Source organism: Amblyomma mixtum, chromosome 10 (assembly GCF_055824585.1).
Source record: "Amblyomma mixtum isolate Tamu chromosome 10, ASM5582458v1, whole genome shotgun sequence".
Taxonomy (NCBI): Eukaryota; Metazoa; Arthropoda; class Arachnida; order Ixodida; family Ixodidae; genus Amblyomma; species Amblyomma mixtum.
The window spans coordinates 144,790,922-144,814,590 of NC_143021.1; the positions used below are offsets into that span (position 1 = coordinate 144,790,922).

At 45.7% G+C, this 23,669-nt stretch overlaps 1 protein-coding gene across 1 annotated transcript in view; it reads right to left on the reverse strand.

Annotated features, from left to right (window-relative positions):
• The window catches only part of LOC149327192 (uncharacterized), a 68,707-nt gene that overhangs the window by 14,288 nt on the left and 30,750 nt on the right, over nt 1–23,669 (reverse strand). The window contains exons 4-10 of the mRNA XM_089562550.1: nt 19,541–19,663; nt 15,955–16,051; nt 11,982–12,077; nt 10,380–10,457; nt 7,817–8,065; nt 4,916–5,127; nt 3,266–3,368 (exon numbers count right to left, since the gene is read on the reverse strand). Coding sequence (XP_089418676.1) covers nt 3,266–3,368; nt 4,916–5,127; nt 7,817–8,065; nt 10,380–10,457; nt 11,982–12,077; nt 15,955–16,051; nt 19,541–19,663 — 958 coding nt within the window. The remainder of the gene's footprint in view (nt 1–3,265; nt 3,369–4,915; nt 5,128–7,816; nt 8,066–10,379; nt 10,458–11,981; nt 12,078–15,954; nt 16,052–19,540; nt 19,664–23,669) is intronic.

Consider the following 23,669-nt stretch of genomic DNA (forward strand, 5'->3'; position numbering starts at 1 on the left):
GGAATGGGGATATTATTCGAGCTTGCTTTTCGTCACTGTTGCTATGTATCACATGAAACTTTGTGAATGTAGGTTTCTTTTTCGAAAAAAAGTCTGCTGCCTCGTTCCGCACTCTTTTAAGAGAGCGATCAGGTTTTGAAAGGGGGGGAGCCATAAAAATTGAGGTTTTTCGGTCATGGTGCCAGCCACCCACCATGGAGTCCAACAGGGGGACGCGACAGGAACTTGAAAGCAAGTCCTGCCCACGCCAGCTGTACACCTTAACTATAACCAAATATGACTCAACTCAGGGTAGTTGGTCACACACGGTTAACCCTCGCCGCCAGGAAAAAGAGGAAAAAACGAAGAAAAGAGGAGGAGACAGGAGAGTTGTAAGAAAGATATAGGAAAGTGAAAGATAGAGGGGAGGACAGGAAAAGGCGACTGCCGATTTCCCCCGGTCGGGTCAGGCCGGAGGTGCCGTCTACAGGAAGCTGGGGCCAAAGTGGTGTGTTGCCTCCGCCGAGGGGCCTTAAGGGTCCAAACGCTCGGCATCGGCTCAACCACTAGGATCCCCTTTTCCCCGGACACGGCAATGCCACGCACGGCTAAGCGCGGATGCTCGGGTCCGTGGTGACGCATTGTTCACCATCATCCCCCTGCGGGGATGTCCCTGCGGATGCTCGGGTTAACCCCGTGGTGTCGCCACTCACCAACGTCTGCATGCTGCAGACGCCTCCCTGCGGGGAGCGACAGAAAGAGGCAGCAGAGGTAAATTAAAACCATATGCGCGAAGGCAATGCCCTGGTTTGCGCTTGCCCAAGGGGGTCGCGCGGCGGCTCGAGCAGACGATTTTCATCGCTACTGGAAATGTGCCCGTGACGTCGTAGCTGCCGCAGCTCGAACGAATGACAGTGGGTGGTGGCCTGCCGACGTCATGGGACTAGTGACGCCCCCGATTTTGGTTTCAAAATGGGTCCCTACGAAGACACCAAATGTCCCGCGAATTTTAAAAAGCACGATTTTTAAAAATTCACAATAAATTGCCGGCTCAGTTCCGAAGACTCATACTTGGTGTGAATGCTTCTAAGCATCACTTCTAACATTTACAAGCGGTATTAAATTCTTTACAAGCGGTTTTAAATTCTTTGAAACTTCACGGAAAGTACAATATTTCTTCACCACATCGGCTTTCTTTCAAGTGTATGCTTATGTATATGTATATAAAGACAAATGGCTTTTTCTGTGAATGAGTGCTATTGCACTTAAAGAACCCCGAAAGAAACATACAGATCATCCAAACTGCTGCATTGTTAAATTTTATCACCTCCATTTTCATTTCCGACAAACTGTTCTCTTTAGTCTTCTCCCCCATTCCCTTACTCAATCCTTCGCTCTACTTGAACATAAGACAACTGCATTAAGTGATGTTGCATTACCCACATGCATCACTGCAAAATGTGGTCATAATATTTTTGTATGTGTAAATAACCACAGTGCAATTTCACAGTTACAAGCGCACCTTCACCTCAGCCATACTAGACTGGCACTTTTACTCTTGTTGCGAACACTACCGCAGTCTCGCAATACCGCGCAGCACTGCAGACAGCAGAGCTTCTGTTAGCTGCAAATGAGATGCCAAGCTTAAAACGCTTTTCACACATCACGACAGCTTGCAGGCAACCCATGAACTTGAGCTATCATGCCCAGCGATGACAATGACAGGGGAAGAAGCAGGCAACGGGAGGCAGTTCTAATAGTTTCAAAAATCTCGCTGCAGATTAGCTGACGCTGTGCAATGTTCCCTAATAATAGAAGGGCGAAGCATAAATGTGCCACTTGTGCCTCAATGTGCAATGCTTCCTAATCATAGAAGGGCGAAGCAAACGTGCCACTTCTGCCTCAGTGTGCAATGCTCCCTAATCATGTGCAACTCTCCCTAATTCTGGAGGGGCAAAGCATACATGTGCCACTTCTGCATCAGTGTGCAATGCTCCCTAATCCTGTGCAACTCTCCCTAATCCTGGAGGGGCAAAGCATACATGTGCCACTTCTGCCTCAGTGTGCAATGCTCCCTAATCCTAGAAGGGTGAAGCATACATGTGCCACTCCTGCCTCAGTGTGCAATGCTCCCTAATCCTAGAGGGACAAAGCATACATGCACCACTTCTGCCTCAGTGTGCAATGCTCCCTAATCCTGTGCAACTCTCCCTAATCCTGGAGGGGCAAAGCATACATGTGCCACTCCTGCCTCAGTGTGCAATGCTCCCTAATCCTAGAGGGGCAAAGCATACATGTGCCACTCCTGCCTCAGTGTGCAATGCTCCCTAATCCTAGAAGGGTGAAGCATACATGTGCCACTTCTGCCTCAGTGTACAATGCTCCCTAATCCTGTGCAACTCTCCCTAATCCTGGAGGGGCAAAGCATACATGTGCCACTTCTGCCTCAGTGTGCAATGCTCCCTAATCCTAGAAGGGTGAAGCATACATGCGCCACTCCTGCCTCAGTGAGCAATGCTCCCTAATCCTAGAGGGGCAAAGCATACATGCACCACTTCTGCCTCAGTGTGCAATGCTCCCTAATCCTGTGCAACTCTCCCTAATCCTGGAGGGGCAAAGCATACATGTGCCACTCCTGCCTCAGTGTGCAATGCTCCCTAATCCTAGAGGGGCAAAGCATACATGTACCACTCCTGCCTCAGTGTGCAATGCTCCCTAATCCTAGAGGGGCAAAGCATACATGCACCACTTCTGCCTCAGTGCAATGCTCCCTAATCCTAGAGGGGCAAAGCATACATGAACCACTTCTGCCTCAGTGCAATGCTCCCTAATCCTAGAAGGGTGAAGCATACATGTGCCACTTCTGCCTCAGTGTGCAATGCTCCCTAATCCTAGAGGGGCAAAGCATACATGTGCCACTTCTGCCTCACTGTGCAATGCTCCCTAATCCTAGAGGGGCAAAGCATACATGCACCACTTCTGCCTCAGTGCAATGCTCCCTAATCCTAGAAGGGTGAAGCATACATGTGCCACTTCTGCCTCAGTGTGCAATGCTCCCTAATCCTGTGCAATGCTCCCTAATCCTGGAGGGGCAAAGCATACATGTGCCACTTCTGCCTCAGTGTGCAATGCTCCCCAATCCTGTGCAATGATGCTCCCTAATCCTAGAGGGGTGCAGCATACATGTGCCACTTCTACCTCAGTGTAGTGGCAGTATGCAGAGTATGCAAATGCACCCAAGTCGAAATCAATGGTCCTATCGACATGCAAATGAAAAGCCACTCACCCGGTTGCGGCAGAGCTGCGAGATGTGGTGCCAGGGGGCGCCAGAGTCGCCCAGCCGCATGCGGTACTGGCAGACACGTGATGCCTCCAACAGGGAGCAGCGCCTGGATGCACGGAAGACGGTGCGACATTGTTATTCGCAGCCTGCAAAACTGTTCAGGGAGGCGGGCTTTGAAAGAGTTTGAAACACACATCAGAAGCTCACAGTATGCAGCTCAGTGCTAAGAAAGAATGAGTCTTTGGAGCTAAACTCTTGAGAATGTTACACAGGTGGATACTATTCAAGTATCGATAGCAACCCTAATTTGGAACACTTATAAATTCAAATGCAAAAAAATATATTACCATATCAGCGCATGTAAGGGCGGCATCCATGTATGGCCGCACTCTGTTTTCCCGAAGGAAATAGTAAAAAAAAAAGTAAAAGCCGCACCCAAACTTTCCACGACCCATGTGGGAATACACTTCGAAATGCATGCACTGTAGTCTCTGTGATCAACTCCAGCTGCGAGAAATGGTGCGCTTGATCGCGGTGGCCAAGAATCTGCACAGGAGCTTCTGGGTGCAGCCCACAGAAGGGGTCCGAGGCAACGGGTCATCATCACCATCAACTTTCTCTTCCACTGCAAGCTCTCGCTATCTATATCGGCATGAGTATTGCCAGCTCCAGCTTTTTGTGGTTGTCAAAGGCACGGCAGTTGTGACTGCGTGTTCATCGCAGTTGTGGCTTTTGTGTGCGGCTGCTGAGCGTTGCAATTTTAGCACAATCGGCAAGCACCTTAGTAGCTACACGGCTGGGAGTTTGCTCTAGAGCATGGCGAGCGTGCGGTGGGCAGGAAATTTGACGTGACTAAGAAGTGCGTCCTAAGAAGGTGCAACCAAAAGGATGCTCAGTGATGATTGAGCCTAGAGTAAATGCCATTCATGCCCTAAGTGGAGTATTTCTACTTAACATTTTTTTTTTTTGCACATCACATATATGGGCCGCACCCCAATGATTGGCCCTCAAATCTGGAGTGAACAGTAAATGCGCCAGATGGGTGGTTGAAATTGCTGAAGAGAAGCAATGGCGTGTGGCAGTGCATGCCAAAGAAAATGCACTGCCACAGTGGGCAATTTGCTCACTATCCGGAGGACAGTTTGTGATGATGCCACAAGGTCATGTGACCTAGGTGGCCAACCTGCCTCCTGGGTTGATTGATTGATTTGATTGATTCAATTTTATTTCTCAACATTCATACAAGGCATGCTTGTGAAAACATCTGGATCCCTAGCTAAAAGCTAGTTGGGATCCATGCAATTCAGTTTCAAAGAAAAATTGCAGGCAGAACAAAAATTACATACATATAAAAGCTCATGAAATTAGAAAGACATAAATGAGTACATAGAGCAACAATATTCAGAGCACCAAGCCTCTTTTACAAACACATAAGAACACACAAAAATACATGAAAAGAAAAAAACGCTGGCTTCACTCATTGTTTATAATATTTCTTCAGTTGTTCTCTTGGCGTCACCTGCCAGTCATGCTTGTATTTTTTGTTCACAACGCCAACACCATATTTTCTGGACAACGAGGCCTTTAAAGCTGTCCTGTTAAAACCGCACTCCCTAGCGAGGCAGTGCCACCACCCCTCTTCCACCCACCCACCTGGGGAAGGGGTTGGCAGCGGTGACCGCCTCGATGGTGATGCTGTTCTCCTCGATGGCGCGCAGCACCTGGGCGGCCAGCTGGCTGTTGGGGAAGTGCAGGCAGGGCAGCACGTCCTCCCGGTACAGCCGCGCCACGAAAAGGTCCTCCCGGTCGTCCACTCGGGGCTTCTCCTGCCACCGCACAAACTCCCGGTGGCACACCGGGTCCACCTGCACCATTTGCCCACCAGGGGGCACACTTGCAGCTTCCCCTCCATGCCAGGACCAATATCATCATCATCAGCCTGACCACGCCCATTGCAGGGCAAAGGCCTCTCCCACGTTCTCTCTCCAATTAACCCTGTCCTTCGCCAGTTGCGGAAACCGTATTCCCGCAAATTTCTTCTGACTCTCATCCGCCCACCTAACTTCCTGCCACCCTCTGCTACGCCTGCCTTCTCTGGGAATCCACTCCATTACCTTTATTAAGGAGCAGTGGTTATCTTGCCTTCGCATTACATGCCCTGCCCAAGCCCACTTCTTCCTCTTGATTTCAACTAGGATGTCATTAACCCGCGTTTCTTTCAATAAAGGCCCAATAAAGGATACGTTTTCAATTGCACCCTGAAAGGAAGTCCGATTTGAAATGCCTTCTAAAGCACAACTCCAACACCATGGCAGCCCTGTTGGCAGCAGCTGTTTGCAAGCCTGCTTAACTGACTGGCAGGACATGCTGTGGGGGTTCAGATGTTATGAGCATGAATGGCCGGGCTGTAGTTGGTGACTACATGTGAAGACCGTCATGCCCACGAAGGAAGATACGATGCGCCGAGCCAAGAACCCAAAGACAAACTGTTTCTCATGTCAAATCAGCAGGTTGCTACACATAGAAAGAACTTTGTGCTCAGGAAACAAAAATTCAAGGACCAATCTTGTAATAAAGCATGAGCTGCACGGTCAGCTATTCAGCGGGTCATGTTACAAAAGGTGCCATGGCAGTCATGTATATGTAATGGGACCATGCTCACATGTAAGAGGTTTGTTAGGTTACATCACCTATTGACAAACTACAAGCCACACGACAACAAATGAGCTGCATGACAATAAATGGGCCTTATGATTCATTCATTTTCACCAGTGGGTTATGTGACCCCTGACCCATTTAAATGTGTATGCGACCTTACTATATCATGTCATTGCATGTGGACAATGGCCATGAAATCTTGGGGAAGGGCCAAGCCATAGAAGCTGATGCTATGCAATAAAATCTCGCTTATTCGGACATAGCGTCCTCTAGTGAGAAGGACTCTGAGCGTTCATGAGCATTCACTTACTCCCCTTTTCGCTAAAGCTAAGTTTTAAATACAGTTTTTTGTCCAGAACAGTGCAAGATTGGAATTCGTTACCGACATCTGTTTTTTCCTCGCAAAATTTTTCTGATGGGTTAAATTGTCTACTTACCTGCTAATATTGTTTATGTGTATGTTTTGTATCTGTGTGGTGCTAATATTGTATAAGTTTATTTTTTTCGTTTTATTCTTTTGGTATCCGTGTGCTGCTAATATTGTATAATTTTATTTTTTTGGTTATGTAACAATGTAAATTCACTCCTGCTTGGGCCAAGCAGTGGCCTGCAGTATTCTGAAATAAATAAATAAATAAAGAAAGAAGTCTGAATTACACGCATGTTGAATAATCGAATGGTCTCCCAAAACTATCAGAAAGCATTCATGTGAAAGCGAGATGTCTTTGGTCAAAACCTGGGCAATTTTGCTCGATAATGGCGATTTTTCCCAGTTCCATCAAATTCTTTTGTGCACACTACTGGTGAGTGTCGGAAGCGGAGCTCCATATGGTAAGGGTCACCACGGATTCTTTCAGTGTATGCCCCACTGTAGCCATTTTGCACGCGACATCGCAAGTGAGAGGCTTCACCCTAGAAATCGCGACCAGCACATGACAAGTGCGGAGTTTCGGCCCGCTGAATAATGGTAATAGCGCGTGGACTGAAGCGAGAGAAACATGCACTGTCGCCGGAGTGACAAGACGGTTTCAAAAAACAAAGATCAGCAACAAGGAATTCATCGTTCCAAATGGTGCGTAGCTAGAAACTATGCAGGCTCACTGATATGTGCGGCCAATAGCCCTATCACTGCAGGCTAGTGGTGAAGCTCTGAAAATGAAACTATGTGGCCGCACTTTCGACCTAACTGGTCAGCACGCCTGTGTTGCGCGTACTTCAGACGAGCGCAAGAAACAATGTAAGATGGAGTTCAGGCCTGAGAACGAATATCTGGACGATCCCTCGTCGAGCAGGTCATGCCTTTACACTGTGAAACTTTAGGGAGCCCGTCCGAATCCAGGGGTGTCCAAATAAACCAGCTTCCGAAACCATACACTTATATGGGCATTTGGTGGAACCCCGACAGCAGTCAGAGTTACCTAAATTGACGGGGGTCTAATTAGCATGGTTTTGCAGCAAGAAATTAGGCGTAGCTTAGCTCCGGCTAAGCTGCGATGCTTTTCGAGTCGTGCAGCGTGTTCTTCTGCTGTCTCTCGAGCGCGTTGTTTCCTTCTAGCTTGGTCCTGTCGGCGTTGCTTCTCTTTAGCGCTCTCCATAACGACAAGATTCCACCGAGGCGAAGTGCGCATATACCCCCGCCAAGAGCCGCCTCCTCACTCTCTACCTCGGCAGAGAGCACACATGCGGCGGGAGCAATCGACTACGCACACAGCAGCGGCACGGTGCCACCGACGGCGACGCCACCTGGTGGAGCTCGGCTGAAACGGTTGCTAGGCAACGGCTGTTCAAGGCCATTCATGCCTACCAGCCACCGGCTACGTGACGAGGCAAAAACCTGGCGTAGTGTTGCTAACGCAACCAAACCGGCAGCCCCAAGTAACATGAGCCAGTCTTCACCTCTGAGAGGTCAGGTCCTGCTCCGTCAGTGCCTGCCTGACCCGGCTGAGGCTGTCCTGGTTGTGGCTGCTGCTGTTGAGGTGCCTGCGGAGGAGAGGGCGGTCGGCACGTGGCGAGCTCGTAGTTGGAAGGCGAGCGCCTGTGGCGGTGTCGGCTCAGCTGTGGGTGCAGATGTGCATTGGGCCGGCTGGGTGTCGAGGTGAGCACCAGGGCCTTGAGGGCGCTGACCTCTGCCTGCAGCACCTCCACCTGCGGTTAATAGGGGGCGCACTCATTGCTGTCAGGAAGCGCACTGAAAACAGCGAAGCAGCTGGGCGACCTGAACTCATGTACAATGAGACAAAGAGCAAAAGAAAAAAACATGATAACTGGTAAGATTGGATTGGTTTGGGTTAAGGGTGTTTAACGTCTCAAAGCAACTCAGGCTATGAGAGACGCCATAGTGAAGGACTAACAAAGACGGTTCAGTTTAAGTTAAGGACAACGCAGCGAGCTATGGAAATAAAAATGATAGGTGTCACATTAAGAGATCGGAAGGGGGCGGAGTGGGTGAGGGAACAAACGCGGGTTAATGACATCCTAGTTGAAATCAAGAGGAAGAAGTGGGCTTCGGCAGGGCATGTACTGCGAAGTCAAGATAACCACTGGTCATTAAGGGTAACGGAGTGGATTCCAAGAGAAGGCAAGCGTGGCAGGGTCGGCAGAAAGTTAGGTGGGCGGATGAGATTAAGAAATTTGCGGGAATATGGTGGCCGCGGCTGGCGAAGGACAGGGTTAATTGGAGAGAGACATGGGAGAGGCCTTTGCCCTGCAGTGGGCGTAGTCAGGCTGAGGATGATGATAGTGAAGGGCTCCAGGAGTTTCGACCACTGCAGTTCTTTAACATGCATTGCCATTGCCCAGTACACGGGCCTCTAGCATTTCTCCTCCATTGCAATTCGACCACTGCAGCTGGGATTGAACCCACATCTTTTGAGTCAGCAGCTGAACACCATAACCACTGAGCCGCAGCGGCGGGCATCTGACTAGTAAGAGGAGAGTTTCTCAGCAGCTGTGAAAGAAAGATTAATACACATATTTCTGGGCATGCGAAAACAACTGAACAGTAGAACCCACATCATGAGATCTGAAGTTGAACACAGAGAAATGACATACCTTGCGGATAATCGACCGAGCCTTTTGTTTGAAACTTCAATTTTGTTTACCTGCAGGCTATAAATAATTACTTCAAGGTCTACTCCCGAGCCAAAACGCTCCACTCCTTCATTAAGTATGAATAGCTTGACGGCGTTTCTGTCCTCCACACATCACCAACATAAAATGACTTCTGGTACACATTTTTCTGTGCTGGTGCACAACCAAAACCACACTGGGCCCGTACTGAGCAGATTTATTTGTGCCTGCTGTTTTAAGCAACAGCTGTACGGTGAACTTCCTCTGGCATGGAAAGTGATGGGACTGCAGTATATGGGACTGCTCATGTGTTCACTCGCTACCAAAACACAGTGAACTCCTGTTAATTCGAACTTACCTAGTTTAAAACTCTTGTTCATCTGACGTGACACTGTGGCCCGTTGATCATCAGGCGCATTAAAAAGACTCCTGTTAATTCGCACCAATATTAGGTCCCCTCACAGTTTGAACTGTCGACAGTCGACTGCACAGAATTGCCCACGAGAGGATGTATGTCATAATGAATGCACATGCTGAGTAGCGGGCGCTCTGAAGAATGTGCTATCTGTGATCAAAAGGTCCTACTGGCCTGGGAAGTGAGCATGCTCAGTCGGTGGCAAGGCTGTCGAGGGGGCAACACAGCTATCACTATGACATCTTTGCCCCGAGGGAAAGCAAAAGTCCAGAATTTTTGCTTTTTTTTTTTTGTTTTTCTATAGACAATGTAGTCGAATCTTGATGATATGGTCCGGTTGATGCGAATTCATAAAATGCCTTGGCAAAAGTGCCTTGTGTGCAATGGGCAGGAATTCGGATGTTACGAACAACCCACCGGCCCACTGTGGATGATACAAACGTGCAAGCTGCAACCACACCTATGAGCACTAAGTACTTGCTGCCCAACATCCCTGACATCAGGATCGGCAGTTGCACGGTGCGTGACCAGCACATCACCAGTGTTGCAATTCAGTGGGCGTGCAGCCATAAGTAAACCTCGCCAGTGTAAAACAGATGTGCACAAATTCCAGGTGCGAATTTCGTTTGTTTTACATACCAATTTCGGATGATGCAAACACTTTTTGTGACCCCATGGAGATTAGTATGATAGATATCGTACTGTACATGGTTGACAGCAACTGAATAAAATGGTTGTGCAACATGACCAACTTTGTGGCACGTGTGTTAATGCAATGTTTAACGAAAAGAGATCATGCTGCTTTTTTCCGAAATGCATACAAAATGAAATCTCGAGTGATGCGACATCAGCGTGTAACAAGACAGGGCCAGGGGAAAGCCTCGCTGTCGGAGGCTCCAGACCGGGTGACAGCACATTAAAAAAAAGAAAAGAAAAAGGCCACAATGTAAGCTGCACATGATGAATTGCCCTTACCTTGAGTGTGGCCTCCTGCTGCCTTTTCTCAGCTGCCGCTTGCTTCATGTTGGCTTCCCGCACCATGTTGTTCGCTTCCTGGAAAGACGGGGATCAGAACAGTGACAGGTCATGCATTTGTGGGATGTCTCGCATGGGGAGCAAAGAACTACACTCAGTTCGTTTCAAACTTACTAAGGAACATGTGCAAGCAAAGAAATGGTCTCAGGTTATATGGCTTACACAAGCAATGGAAAGCTCCTTCTACAAAGTTGATGTAGAACATTACGAGTGCCAGCTTAAGCATTCTAAGACTGCGTTCAGTAAAAACGCATAGTTTGTTCAGTTCCCATGCCCATAAGGGCTTGGTTCAAAAATATCACCAAATTTTACTTTCCGCATTACTGGAAAAACTAAATTTCAAGACAGTTGCCAATGTGTGTTCATTTTTCCTGCACTGGCAATGCTTATGATGCATAGCCTGTAATGCAGATTTAGCCTCAAGATGTGTGACACGATCTGGTAGCTATTTCAAGACCTACACCAAACCAGCAACACTAGAGCTCGCAGCCAAAATTCAATAATGAAGACTAAACAGCTCATTTTCCATTCCTACAGACTTGTGTTTTCAAGACACCAATGCAAACAAGCGTTCCGTGAAAGAGAAGCACCACACTGAACAAAAAACAAAAGTCTCATGACACAACTGATATGTGGAACTTGAGCTTCACTTTTCTTCTAGTACAAGCATACGTGGATCCCAATATAGCAGCTAATAATTTTCTAACACTTTCTAAGTTTCTATATTTAGCACTACCTTTGAGAGCAAGCAATGCGGATACTTATGTCGCATGTCTTTGTAAGGATGTGTAGTGCAAATAATGGGAAAGTTTTGCAGTTCCCACGTGGACATGCCCTGCAGTTCTAGATGATGTGTATAGCTTTTAGAAGAAAAATAGTACCACACAGGTCTCAGGAGCACATTAAGTACCCTCTTTTACTGAAAAGACTTTACTGAAAAGACAGGGCCTGAAACACTGATTTGCGTAAGAGAGTCTCCCAAATCGCTTCCACAATAGAATGCACCAAGCTATTCCATGTTCTCGTTCAATGACATATGTTGCAACAAAAGTCATCATCAACATCAGCCAGACTACGCCCACTGCAGGGCAAAGGCCTCTTCCATGTCTCTCCAATTAATCCTATCCTGTGCCAGTTGCGGCCACCGCATCCCCGCAAAATTCTTAATCACATCCGCCCACATAACTTTCTGCCTTCTCCTGGAATCCACTCCGTTACCCTTGATGGCCAGTGGCTATCTTGCCTTCGCATTACATGCCCTGCCCAAGCCCACTTCTTCCTCTTGATTTCAACTAGGATATCGCTAACATGCGAGAACAGTATGCCAGAACCACTGCCTGAAACTAGACAAGACACCAGGTGTCAGTGTAAAATACACTTCAATAAAACATGGTGCTGGGCTAGTTGGTAATTCATACTTGGTGGGAAGACAGCGCACAAAATGACAACCACAGGGGTCTTGTCCTCCCCTGTGGTTGTCGTTTTTTGCGCTGTTTTCCCACCAAGTGTAAAACAAGCGCACGCAGCAGCAGAGTCACCCACCTCAAAGAGGCTGGCAGTGAGCTCCTCCAGCTCGGCCCCCACCTGGTCTCGGATCTGGCTGAGCCGAGCGACCTCCTCGTCACGCAGCCGCAACTCCTGCAGCGTGCAACAGGCACATGAACGCGGCCTCTCTGCAGGCCCTCACCACACTCACTGTCATCACCAGCATTTATTTTTCCCTTAAAGGGACCATCAACTCCATGACAGTTTTGCTTGTGGTAGAAATTGATTATCGGGCTCTTTTTGGTTACGCTAAAACAACATAACCTTGCCGCTATATTCTTCGAGAGACAATGGGAATAAAAATGCAGTAGCCAGGAACTGCGCGTGAAAAAAGTATACACTATTGTCTACAGTTTTTTTTTTTTCTTACTGCTACTAAGAGCACCATTGATTCTCTAGGATTTGCAAGGATTTGAGGCTCTAGCTGTCATTCACATGCACTGAATGCCTGAAACACCCTGTGATGGCTCTCTATATGCCTCAGCAACTGTTGGTGGAAGGGAGGCAGCAGTGAAAAAAGAGAGGGCGCTCGGAATGGGCGAAGTGTGGGCATGTGTGTCTGCTTCTGCACTGTCTTTAATCCACTTTAAGCCACTTTAACCCTACACAATCCTCGTTGTCCTGAAAATGAGGTCACAGTGTTGAGAGTCAAAAGTCGCGAGCATGGCCCTAGCAGGTGGTCCCCAGAGAGCAACCTAGGAGTCAGGTGGGCCACCCAGGTCATGTGACCGTGCAGTCATCCTAACCTGGCCACCAGATAGTGAGCAAACTGCCCACCATGACAGATTGCACTTAAATTAATGACTGGTCACTCAAGAAGAGCAGTCGGACACACATGCTTGCGATGGCCTCTACCTGCCATCGCAAGGTAGAGGCGCATGTATGAAGACTCCCAGGGATCTATGGATGTGAAGCAGAGCATGACCTTTTATTTATTTATTTATTTATTTATTTATTTACAAATACTGCTAATCCCAATTGGGATTGTGGCAGGAGGGCTTAGTAAGGTTAACAGAACGCGGTCAAGCATAATTGGAACATTCAACTGGTCAGCATGTTAAGAAAAACAACAAACGGTAAAACGAAAATACAACCGAGCTGTGACGAAAACAATCAAATAACGCATAAAATAAGGCTAATGTCGGTAGTATTATACAAAGAATAACAAAATGTTGAAACATTGCTAGTTGTTATAATACGCAGACAATAAGTAAACAGTAAATATTATAATCGTACACTGCAAAGGCATTAACACAGTATAGGTGTTTAGTTTAAGTAACACTGCATAGTTTGACAAAAAAAAACTTACACATAAAAAAACAAATAACCATGGGTATAATAGTAAACAGAACGCAAGCAACCAGGAATGAATAACTAATAACATGACATACTCTCAACTGCAATATTAAATTTTGTCAATGATGAACAGTTAGTAATAGATGGATCAAGGCTGTTCCATTCTCGAATTGCTAGTGGGAAAAAGGAATTTTTAAAGCAGTTAGTATGGAAATGATACTCACTTAATGTATGCGAATGTTTATGACGCGTTGATCTTGCTTCGGAAAGGGAAATATATTTAGTAGTGTCGAGTTTTAGATGTCGATTTATTAGTTGAAACATGAGTTTTAGTCGTGCGACTTTTGCACGGGTCTGCAATGATTTTATTCCTTCAATTTTCATTAATTCAGTAGGCGAATCGGTTATTTTGTATTTGTTAAATATAAATCTGACTGCTTTTCTTTGAACGGCTTCAAGTTTGGTTATATCTTGATTAGTATAAGGAAACCAAACAACGTTAGCATATTCGAGAACAGATCTAACCAAAACATTGTAGGCTAAAAGCTTAGTTTGAAAAGGGGCTAATGTGAGGCGTCGTCTAAGAAAAAAGAGTCGTTTCAAAGCTGTTGAGGTGATTTTGTCCACGTGAGCGTTCCACCTGAGGTCATGGGTTATTAGTACGCCAAGATACTTATGATTAGTCACTACAGTAAGTGGTGTGCCATTTATAGTATACCGAAAGTCGGATTTATGTTTCTTTCTAGAAACTGTCATAACAACAGATTTAGTAGCGTTGAGTGTCATCTGCCAGTCAGTGCACCATTTTGCTATAGAATGTAATGCGTTGTTAAGAGCTTCATGATCCTCTAATGTATTAATTTCGCGATAAATTACACAGTCATCGGCGAACAGTCGTATATTAACGTTGAGATTAGTCGTCAGATCATTTATAAAAATCAAGAAAAGAACAGGTGCCAAGACACAACCCTGAGGTACACCAGACACAACATTTACTACGTGGGAGGCTTGATGATTAATTTCTACAAATTGTGTTCTGCCTGATAAATAGTTGCTAATCCAATTAACTATAGAGCCATGACCTAGAGTTGATTCTAGTTTATTCATTAGTTTAATGTGTGTAACCCGATCAAATGCCTTTGAAAAATCTAATAGTATTAGATCGGTTTGATTTTGTCTGTCTATGCTGTGGGATAAGTTGTGGACTAATTCTAATAACTGTGTTACTGTCGAAAGGCCTTGGCGGAAGCCATGCTGAAATGGGGAGAGTATGGTTTCATTTTCAAGGAAGACGGTTATGTGTTTTAGTATGATGTGTTCCAGTACTTTAGACACTGAGCAGGTGATAGAGATGGGTCTGTAATTCTGCCTGATAAATAGTTGCTAATCCAATTAACTATAGAGCCATGACCTAGAGTTGATTCTAGTTTATTCATTAGTTTAATGTGTGTAACCCGATCAAATGCCTTTGAAAAATCTAATAGTATTAGATCGGTTTGATTTTGTCTGTCTATGCTGTGGGATAAGTTGTGGACTAATTCTAATAACTGTGTTACTGTCGAAAGGCCTTGGCGGAAGCCATGCTGAAATGGGGAGAGTATGGTTTCATTTTCAAGGAAGACGGTTATGTGTTTTAGTATGATGTGTTCCAGTACTTTAGACACTGAGCAGGTGATAGAGATGGGTCTGTAATTAGAAACATCTGTCCTGTTTCCTGATTTGTGTATCAGAATAATTTTGGCTATTTTCCATTCCTTTGGAAGGGTACATGTTGCGAGGGATTTATTGAAGAGTAAGCACAAATACTTAGCCATCCATTCGGCGTATCTTTTTAGAAAGGAATTTGGGATGTTGTCTGGTCCTGGTCCCTTTTTTGTGTCTAGATTTAACAACAGGTTAAGTACCCCAGTCTCAGTTACAGTTAGTGATTCAATGTGTTTCGTTGTTCGTGAGGTCTGATGAGGGACTATACCATTATCGTTAGAAAAAACTGACGCGAAGTAATCATTCAGTTCATTGGCTATCTCAAGGCTTGCATAATATATGGGAATTAACCCAATATGCGATCAACTGGGAAATTGTTCCTTAAACCAGTTTGACCAGTTACAATTACCAGTTACAGTTTGACCACTTACAGTTACATTAGCCATTGTGCATTTTGGCCAAGCTGTCCTTGCATTAAAATGAGATAATCATCATCCTCATACCTGTTAGTGCTCATGCACCTGTATACTCTTGTGCAGCTCAGCTACCTAACACAGTGAGTTGATACACCATGCTTCATTCGACCAGTGAGAACTTTCTTTAGCATAGCTCTGATGGCCTTGCCAGCTTGATAAATTTTAGCTTTGTTCCCAAGTTAACTGCAGTTGCATTAAAATCACCTTAAACCCTGCGGAATGGCACCTACAAGCCCCCTCATGATAGATATAGAAGCCCTACTCAGCAAAAAATAAATTAAGTGCCAAAAACATAACTGCGGCCAAATGAAAACCAAGCGGAACCAATCGGATCTCGAACGAAACCAATAGGATTCCAAACGGAACCAATAGGATTTCAAGCGGAACGAATCGGGGACCCTAACTGGTACCAAATGCATTTTCCACAGTTCCAAATGGTCATTTCTGAGAGGGCGATATGGCAGCAAAAAGAAAACAAGCCCCCGTGGACTCACCTGCTGAGCACGGGAGAGCTCTGCCTGCAGACGGGCGTAGGCCAGCTCCTTGACCTCGGAGACACTACGGCCCCCTCCTGTCCACCGCACCCCAGAGCTGCAGGGAGGGAGAACACACAGCACCAAGACTCGCACCTACTTGAAACACCTTTCTGTGAAATCAATTTCACAAAACCCCTTTTAAGGAGGAAGCCTTTAATGCCTTATCGTTGTAAGCAGGAGATGTGGACAGAAATGTCACGCTTTTCAATTGGTTGAAACGGTCGCGACGTCACAGTGCGCGAATTTCAAATGGGGCCAATTGTACTTTGGCTAGTAAGTAACCATGCAACCAATTAAAGGGATGATATAGTGATGCTCCAAGTAAAATAAATAAATAAAATCAAGTAGGAAATTGATGAGTTCACTTCCACCTTCCTCCCTTCACTTACAGCGAGGTTCAAATATCCACCGAGATATGCGAGACAGACACATTTCCTTTCCTCAAAAACCAATTTACCGAGGCATAAATGTGCAATGGCGTTCTGTCGACTTCCTGGCAGTGTTGCAAGACACTGTCGCGTTCCACTCTTAGAGGCGAAGCTCAACGTCTTAACCACACATCGGTGACACAAGCAGCAACACCGCGCTAAAGGCTTTCGCCTCACAGCACTTTAGGTCAACAAGGTGCCCCCCTGAATTTTTTGCTACTCTGGTTTCAGCCACCAGCATGCAATGAACAGCTTACTGACAAGAGTAAACTCACGTCATACGTTTTGCTCAGCAAGCGTCAGAAACCCATTTTTTGTATGACCGTGTAATGCCTTTATACAGCTATAAAGAAGGCCCTTTCACGTTGGTCTTTGATCGCCTGTCTCCTTTAGAAAAATATAAACCTTCTTTTCAGCAGTCCAAGGGGGAATGACTACATTTCTGACATAAAACTCAAACCTGAGATAGCTCAATGCAGACAGTAGCACATAATTATGAAGAAGTAGGAAATATTGACAAGCTAAAGACAATGCACTCATTCAGTCAACACCTAAATCATGCTAGTTCATTTCTTGTGTGCATGTACAGGAATATTTGAATCCAATACATTTTGCCCCGAGAACTGCACATTGATGTTCAGCACACACTGCATTAACCACAGGTAAACTTCCGAAATGACCAATTTGCTGGCAACCACAAAGAAGCAGAATCGTCAAGATCCAGGGCCCAAAAAGCAGAAGCTCACTCACATGAAGGCAATGAGCCATGACATTTCCAAGCACATGAGCGCACGGGGCAACAGTGAAAAGGCGAACAGGCTGCAGGGTCTGCAAGAGAGCTCCTTGCAAGCCGTGCTTTCTTTTAAGTGTCGTCTTTATCTTCCTCTTGTGATTCCAAAGGAGAAGAAGGGCTGACAACGCGTGCCGTCTTCTCTTTTGTTCTCTCCGGGTTTTTTTTGTTTCCCGGTCCTCGAAAACTGCACAGTGTGTGCATATTCCAGACTGCTGGATATCGGCTACACTGTCAGCAATAATCTGCCAAGTTATCCCTTTCCAGCCAGGTGCTTTCTAGCAAGTTTACAGATGGGCAGACAGTGGAGACTGCAAAGTATTTGGCAGCCTATCTTGCGAGTTCTCAGCAAGGAGGTAAACTTTGAGAGAGGGGGTATTCCTTCGCCTTTCTCGACAAAACTGCAAAACACTGCTCAATGCACACAGAAGCATGGATTGCAGAAAGTATTGTGCAGCAGTACTGCAGCAAAAGTAGCAACTACTCTGAGTTTAGTAGAATAAAGTACAGTTCTGCTCCTTCATCTGCAGCAGGTTGCACCTGATTTGGTGTATCATATGGCTTTGCACGGCAACAGGGAAAGGTCTACAATTTCATACTAGAAAAAAAACAACAGTATTTGCAGTTTGCTTCCTTCAAAACCGAGAGCCAAGAAAACCCTTGTCCCATACTTCAATAATAAAGAGCTGCAAAGCTCTAATCAATCTAATATACAGCTGTGCCTAATAGGAGGACAAAACAAATTTCTCCCAAGAACACAAGTGCAACACACAGCTAAACCTCATTAGTCCAACCACATGTTAATTCGGAGATTAGGATAACTCAGGTTTCCGCCCGAGTTCCACCAGACGTGCACTTAAATAAATGGTGCTGGAAGCTGGTTAATTCAGACGCCCCGGGATCTTCATTCCAAAGGGTTCCCGAGATGGTGCAGTGTCGAGGCATGACCTGCTCGAGAAGCGCTTATCCAAATATTTGCCTTCAGGCTTGAACTGCATGTTGCATTGTTCCTCGTGCTCATCTGACGTGCGCACAACAATGGAGTGTTGACAGACTGCTAGCGTGAGAGTACGGCTGCATAGTTTCGTTTTCGGAGCTTTGCTTCCAGATTGCAGCGATGGAGGTTATTGGCCGTGCGTATCAGCCAGCCAGCCAGCCAGCCAGCCAGCCAGCCAGCCAGCCAGCAGAGACTGTAGCTTACACACTGTTTTGAACAATGACTACCTTGTCACCGACTTTTTTTTTTTTTTTCAAAATCATCTTGTTGCTCCGGCGCCAACGCGTGCTTTCCCATGCTTCAATCCTCGTGCTATTACTGTTATTCAGTGGGCCAAAAATGCGCGCTTTGCCAAGTGCTGTTTGCCGTTTGTGCGGTGAAGCCTCCTCACGTGCGATGTGACATGCAAAGAGGCTACAGTGCTAGCCCGTCATATACACTGAATGATGACAGAGAGACCCTTACTATTACGAAGCAGTTCTGCTTTTTGAAACTGCAAAATAACCGCTGCCGCACAGTTTTCGTCTTAAAAGGTGATGGCTATTGTGTGGGTTTTCACCAAATCGATTCTGCCTTCAAGTGAATGGGTTCTGACAGTTTTGTGGGGTCATTCAGTAAATCAACATAACAGAAATTTCTACATTTTTTTTCCACTCCCTCGAAATACGAATTAACAAGGTTTTACTGCAAATGGCCCTTCGTTTGAGCCATTCACTTGCTGTTTGTCGTCAGCACTGTGTTCCTGCTTCTTTGTGACAAAAATTTAATGTGTTTTCGTTTCTTATTGTGCTACTTATATGTACGCGTGACTTCGTCCACTCCTGTATGAGCCTGAAGAAGGCTCACAGTATTACTAAATAAATAAATAAGTTCCCAGCTTTGTTCAGGGCTGTCTAGTGATAGTGTTTTCATAAAGATTCCAAAGTTGCAGCCATTTACCTAAGACTACATAGCCTCACAGAGTTTATAAAATGTTTCTAGTGTCAGCAAAACCAAATGGAAATAAAACAAAGTCCAACACCCGCACCACATTCATGAATGTAATTGCCTGCCGTCAACAATCAAGCGTTCACCAAGAAGCATTACAGCCAGCATTGTCGTTTCTAAACCACAGAAACATCAACTGCAGAAATCAGGGAAGTCGCGGTCACAGCCCTGTCACATTTGTCATTGGATTTAGATGCAGAAACCGCAATAGAAAAAAGCAGTATGTCGAAGTGCATGCATCAGGCAATAAGCAAGGGTTGGCAAAATGCTCTGAGTGATGGCAGCTGATATGAGTGAAGTGGGATTGCTCATCTCCTGGGAAGAACAAATGCCAGGGCTCACCCGAGCTCCTCTCCTGGTAGGGGACTGTCGGGCCCTTCAGTGGACCCACTGCTGCTGCCACTGCTGCTGAGGACAATGACCCGCCGGTCGAGGCCGTTGCACTCCGAGTGACTCGATCGACCTCTGCGCGTACAAGAGTTATACAGACACTCTCTTGATTGGCTGCGACACACTTGAACTAAAAACCTAGTAAAATGCTACAACATTACACAAGACTGGAATCCGAACGGGCATTGGAACACCCTTGGACGTCCTATGGATGTTCAAGATGTCTGCAGGATGTCCAAATGAGGTTCAGTGCCCATTGAGATGTGTGTGACGTCATTACGAGGGCCAGAAATAGACCCTGAGATCTGCCTCCATGTGTACAGTATGTTTGTCTTGTAGGATATTCAATGCCACACAGGTGGTTCCTTGCGTGTATGGCAGCGACTCTAGAAAAAATCTTCAAGAGAAAGGGTCTGACTTCTGAATGCAATACTCAACTTTGTTGGCTGCTGCCGGCTGTTAAAGTAACCCCTGAACAAGAGGCCACAGCGGTCTCAAAATATCAGGACTCTGTTTTATGGACAGTTTGGCTGGAGTCACTCTTGTCAACACAGTTTTTATGGCCAGATCTGCCAAACATGTCTAAGTTGAAAGTGATTCACTCGCTATCAGGAAGGACAGGTCAGGTGAATTTATTCCCTTTTCTCAAGCAAGAATACACGCGAGGCACTACACGGGCGGTGAGGTTTCAAAAACAAGTTTCCACCTCTACTCATCCACACAATGTTAAGTTAAACAATGCAGAAATGAGCATAGGCAGGCAGCAACTCTCATGCTCCTGGCTCCAGTGGTTCATGTTTATTTTGCTGCTGACCTAAAGGTATTATCGGGGACAAAAGTGGTATACACCACTCAGCGAGAGCCAGAGCAATGGAAAACTGTGTTGCAACGCCATCTACAGGTGGCATCTGGGATCGAGGCAGTCAGTGAATGACCTTTATTATCAGCAGGCATCCTATTTGGCTCATTTCAATGTTTCATGCTTTAGCTCACCAAACTGCTGCAGTTTTCCGTTGCTCCTGCTCCCTCCGCGTGGAGTATACCACTTTTGTCCCCGACAGTACAATAACGACAATTTGAAGTTGGCCTTATTCAATAGATTGCGGCATTATTAACGACAAAGATGCCAGTTTCATATAGAACTCAGCTTTTTATAAACTAGAAAAGGAAAAAAAAACGAAAAATAGGTACCATCACCACTGCTTGTTATCGTGAGCAAACAGCTGTGTAACAAAAAGAATTTTTTTTCTGAGGCTACGCCACACTGCTCTTCACTTTCACACGTTGATTCCAGAGTACTTTTCAGTCCTAGAAACCAGTGGCAGGAAGACTTTCAAATTAAGTTTTACTGGCCATAAATGTGTCTTTTGCTGCCCGACAAACATCGACATAGTTGGAAAGGGGCACAGAAAAGATTTCTATTAAGTGCAAAAGTTGGATAGGCACTGTCCTCTGAGCATATTTAAGTTGATTTAGAGCAGCTGGTCAGGCTCACTACATTATGTGGATGTATGCATGAAGTGCTTCGGAGTGGACAGGTACTGCCACCCAGTGGCAAGCAAAAGAACCCGGCTCCTTATCCAACATGTGGTATATACTACTATTACTGCACCTGTAATTGCATTCCTTCGTGGCAAAGTCATTTACTGCATACAATTTCAACTCCACTACTCAGAATCACGTGTAAGTCAATTTTTACAGTCGGCTACCTAATCTAAATTGGTAGATAGCAAGCTTAACAATAAATGCTGCTTCAGTTTTCATTCCATTAAATGGTTGAAACCTGCACCGCGCTGCCTCCAAGTGACTACTGCTTCACACCTTCTGTGCTAAGGCAGGTATTAGGCATCCAGCACGATAAAAATGTTCGTGTGCTGAAAATGTTTAACACTACGCACACATGCCAGTATGTGATATTCTAACTGGCTCCATTCGAAGACCAGCGCCTTCTTCGATCAAAATATCTAAAATTCAAGTAACTACAGATACTGTCGACAGAAAATAATCTTGCCCACTGATGCAATAGCGTTCTCATAAGAAGGTGCAAGAATGCCCCAAAGTGCATTTGGCAGCAAAACTGCATCTTCTATGAGTCCCAGACCTTCAACACTCTTCCATGGCTCAACTAAAGCCCCCTATGGTCGCTGATGCTTTCTTTAAGCACCAGCAAGCTTTGAAAAGTGCCGTTGCCTTTCTTCTACTTCTGCGGATGGCTTTTCCAGTTCCAATTTCGCTTCCACTGGTAGTCGTAGTCCATTTTGCACCTGCTCGTATCTATGTCTCTGTTTGCCTCGGTAAACCTCAGTTGTCTCAGGGCACCATACTTCACGTTCGACCAGACGTATCATTGAGCTTCTACGCTGTTTCTTGGCCTCTAGCAGTCTAGCCAACTTTTTTCATGCTAGGTAGGAGACAGATGAAAACCTTAGCTAAGCAATATGGCCGCAGACTCACTTGCCTCGAGAATACAAAATGGCAGTGCTTCCACTCAAGACCGGAAGCTGGAAGGCTGTATGAGGAGGAAGCACAAGAGGGGAGGTGGAACTACTTGACCTGGTTAATAGAAAATGCTATGGAGGGGCTTTAGGCTTAACTGCTCAAGGTCGTGCGGTCACAAGAGATGCTTTTACTTTGCGTAAGAGCTAGGATGCTGTATATTATCTAAAGTGCACAAAAGTACTGCCTATATAGCTCAGTGCACTACCCAACAATCAATCATTACCGAACTTTCCTTGCCCCTGTGGCAGTAATTTAAACCTCCAGTACTGCATCAATGTATGGCTGCATGAGCACCATATTGGTGCACGTTCTCTCACTTTTCAATTCATTGATAAGTCATACAGAGGACAAATGACAACTATGACATGGAATACCCAAATATGAAAAACAAAGTTAAGCAATGACGACTCAGTTTAAACTTCATGACACAATATGCAGGCAATCATGGTTGCGTAACAATACGGCAGTCAAATGTTGCACTGCATCACGTCCCAGTCATAGCAGTGGGATAAGGTTTTACGGTTTTACGGATGTTTATGAGAGATGCTGTAGTGAAGGGCTCCAAAAATTTCGACCATTTGGGGTTCTTTAACGTGTACTGACATCGCACAGTACATGGGCCTCTAGTATTTTGCCTCAATAGAAACAAAGCAGGGGAATAATCCTGTTTTCCAGAGCAATCCAATTAGCCGGTATGGTGCTCCTGTCGGCAGTGAGCTTTGGACAATGAATCAATTAATGCGGCATAAATGCGTTTATCTGAGGAATATGGCTGCAATTCTGTGAGCGCGGAAGTGTGCGATGCGCAAGTGCTTTTGAGCTACTCAAGTTATTTTTGTGAAATAGGGAGTTCCAAATATAGAAACACCAATTTTCAAATTTTTCTTGATAGTAGAACACAATGCGTGTCTGAAATGGATAATAATAATAATAATAATAATAATAATAATAATGATCCTTCTGTTGCGATTTTCTGTATAGTCAGGGCGGAGCTTGTCAAAGTTGCACAGGGACTTGCGGGCAACGTTCTGCTGTGAACACATATTAATGCTTCTAACCCTTTGAAGGTTTTTGCCGTATATGTACGGCGGCGGTTTTCTGTCCCGCAAGGTCTTTGCCGTACGGGTACGGTTTCGATCTTCCGTTTGAAATTTTGCGCCAAAAGAACAATGCGTGCTCACTGGGGAGTGCTGCCACCTCTTAGGACTTACAAGAAGTGTCTGAATTTTGTGCTGCCTTCTTACGGAGATAAGCAGAACTTATGTCTAGCTTTAGCGCGGCGGCACAGACTGCGGCAACACCCCTTTTGTAGTTTTGGTTTCGCCGCATGATCGCAACGGAGTCGCGCGAAATTTCAGTTTTCTTTTTGTCAGCACTATCTTGCAGGGGCGGCGAAAGTTGATTTCTATCTTTATTGGCGCTGCTCTTAGCTTGCTTATCACCGTTGCTCGCGAGGTATTCTCGCTCTCTGCGGCAAAGCGCCTACGCGGTTTTGATTCCGCCGCGGGATCGCAACGGAGTTGCGCGAAACGTGTTTTCTCTTTTTGGGCACCCTCTTGCAGAGGCGGCGGAAGTTGATTTC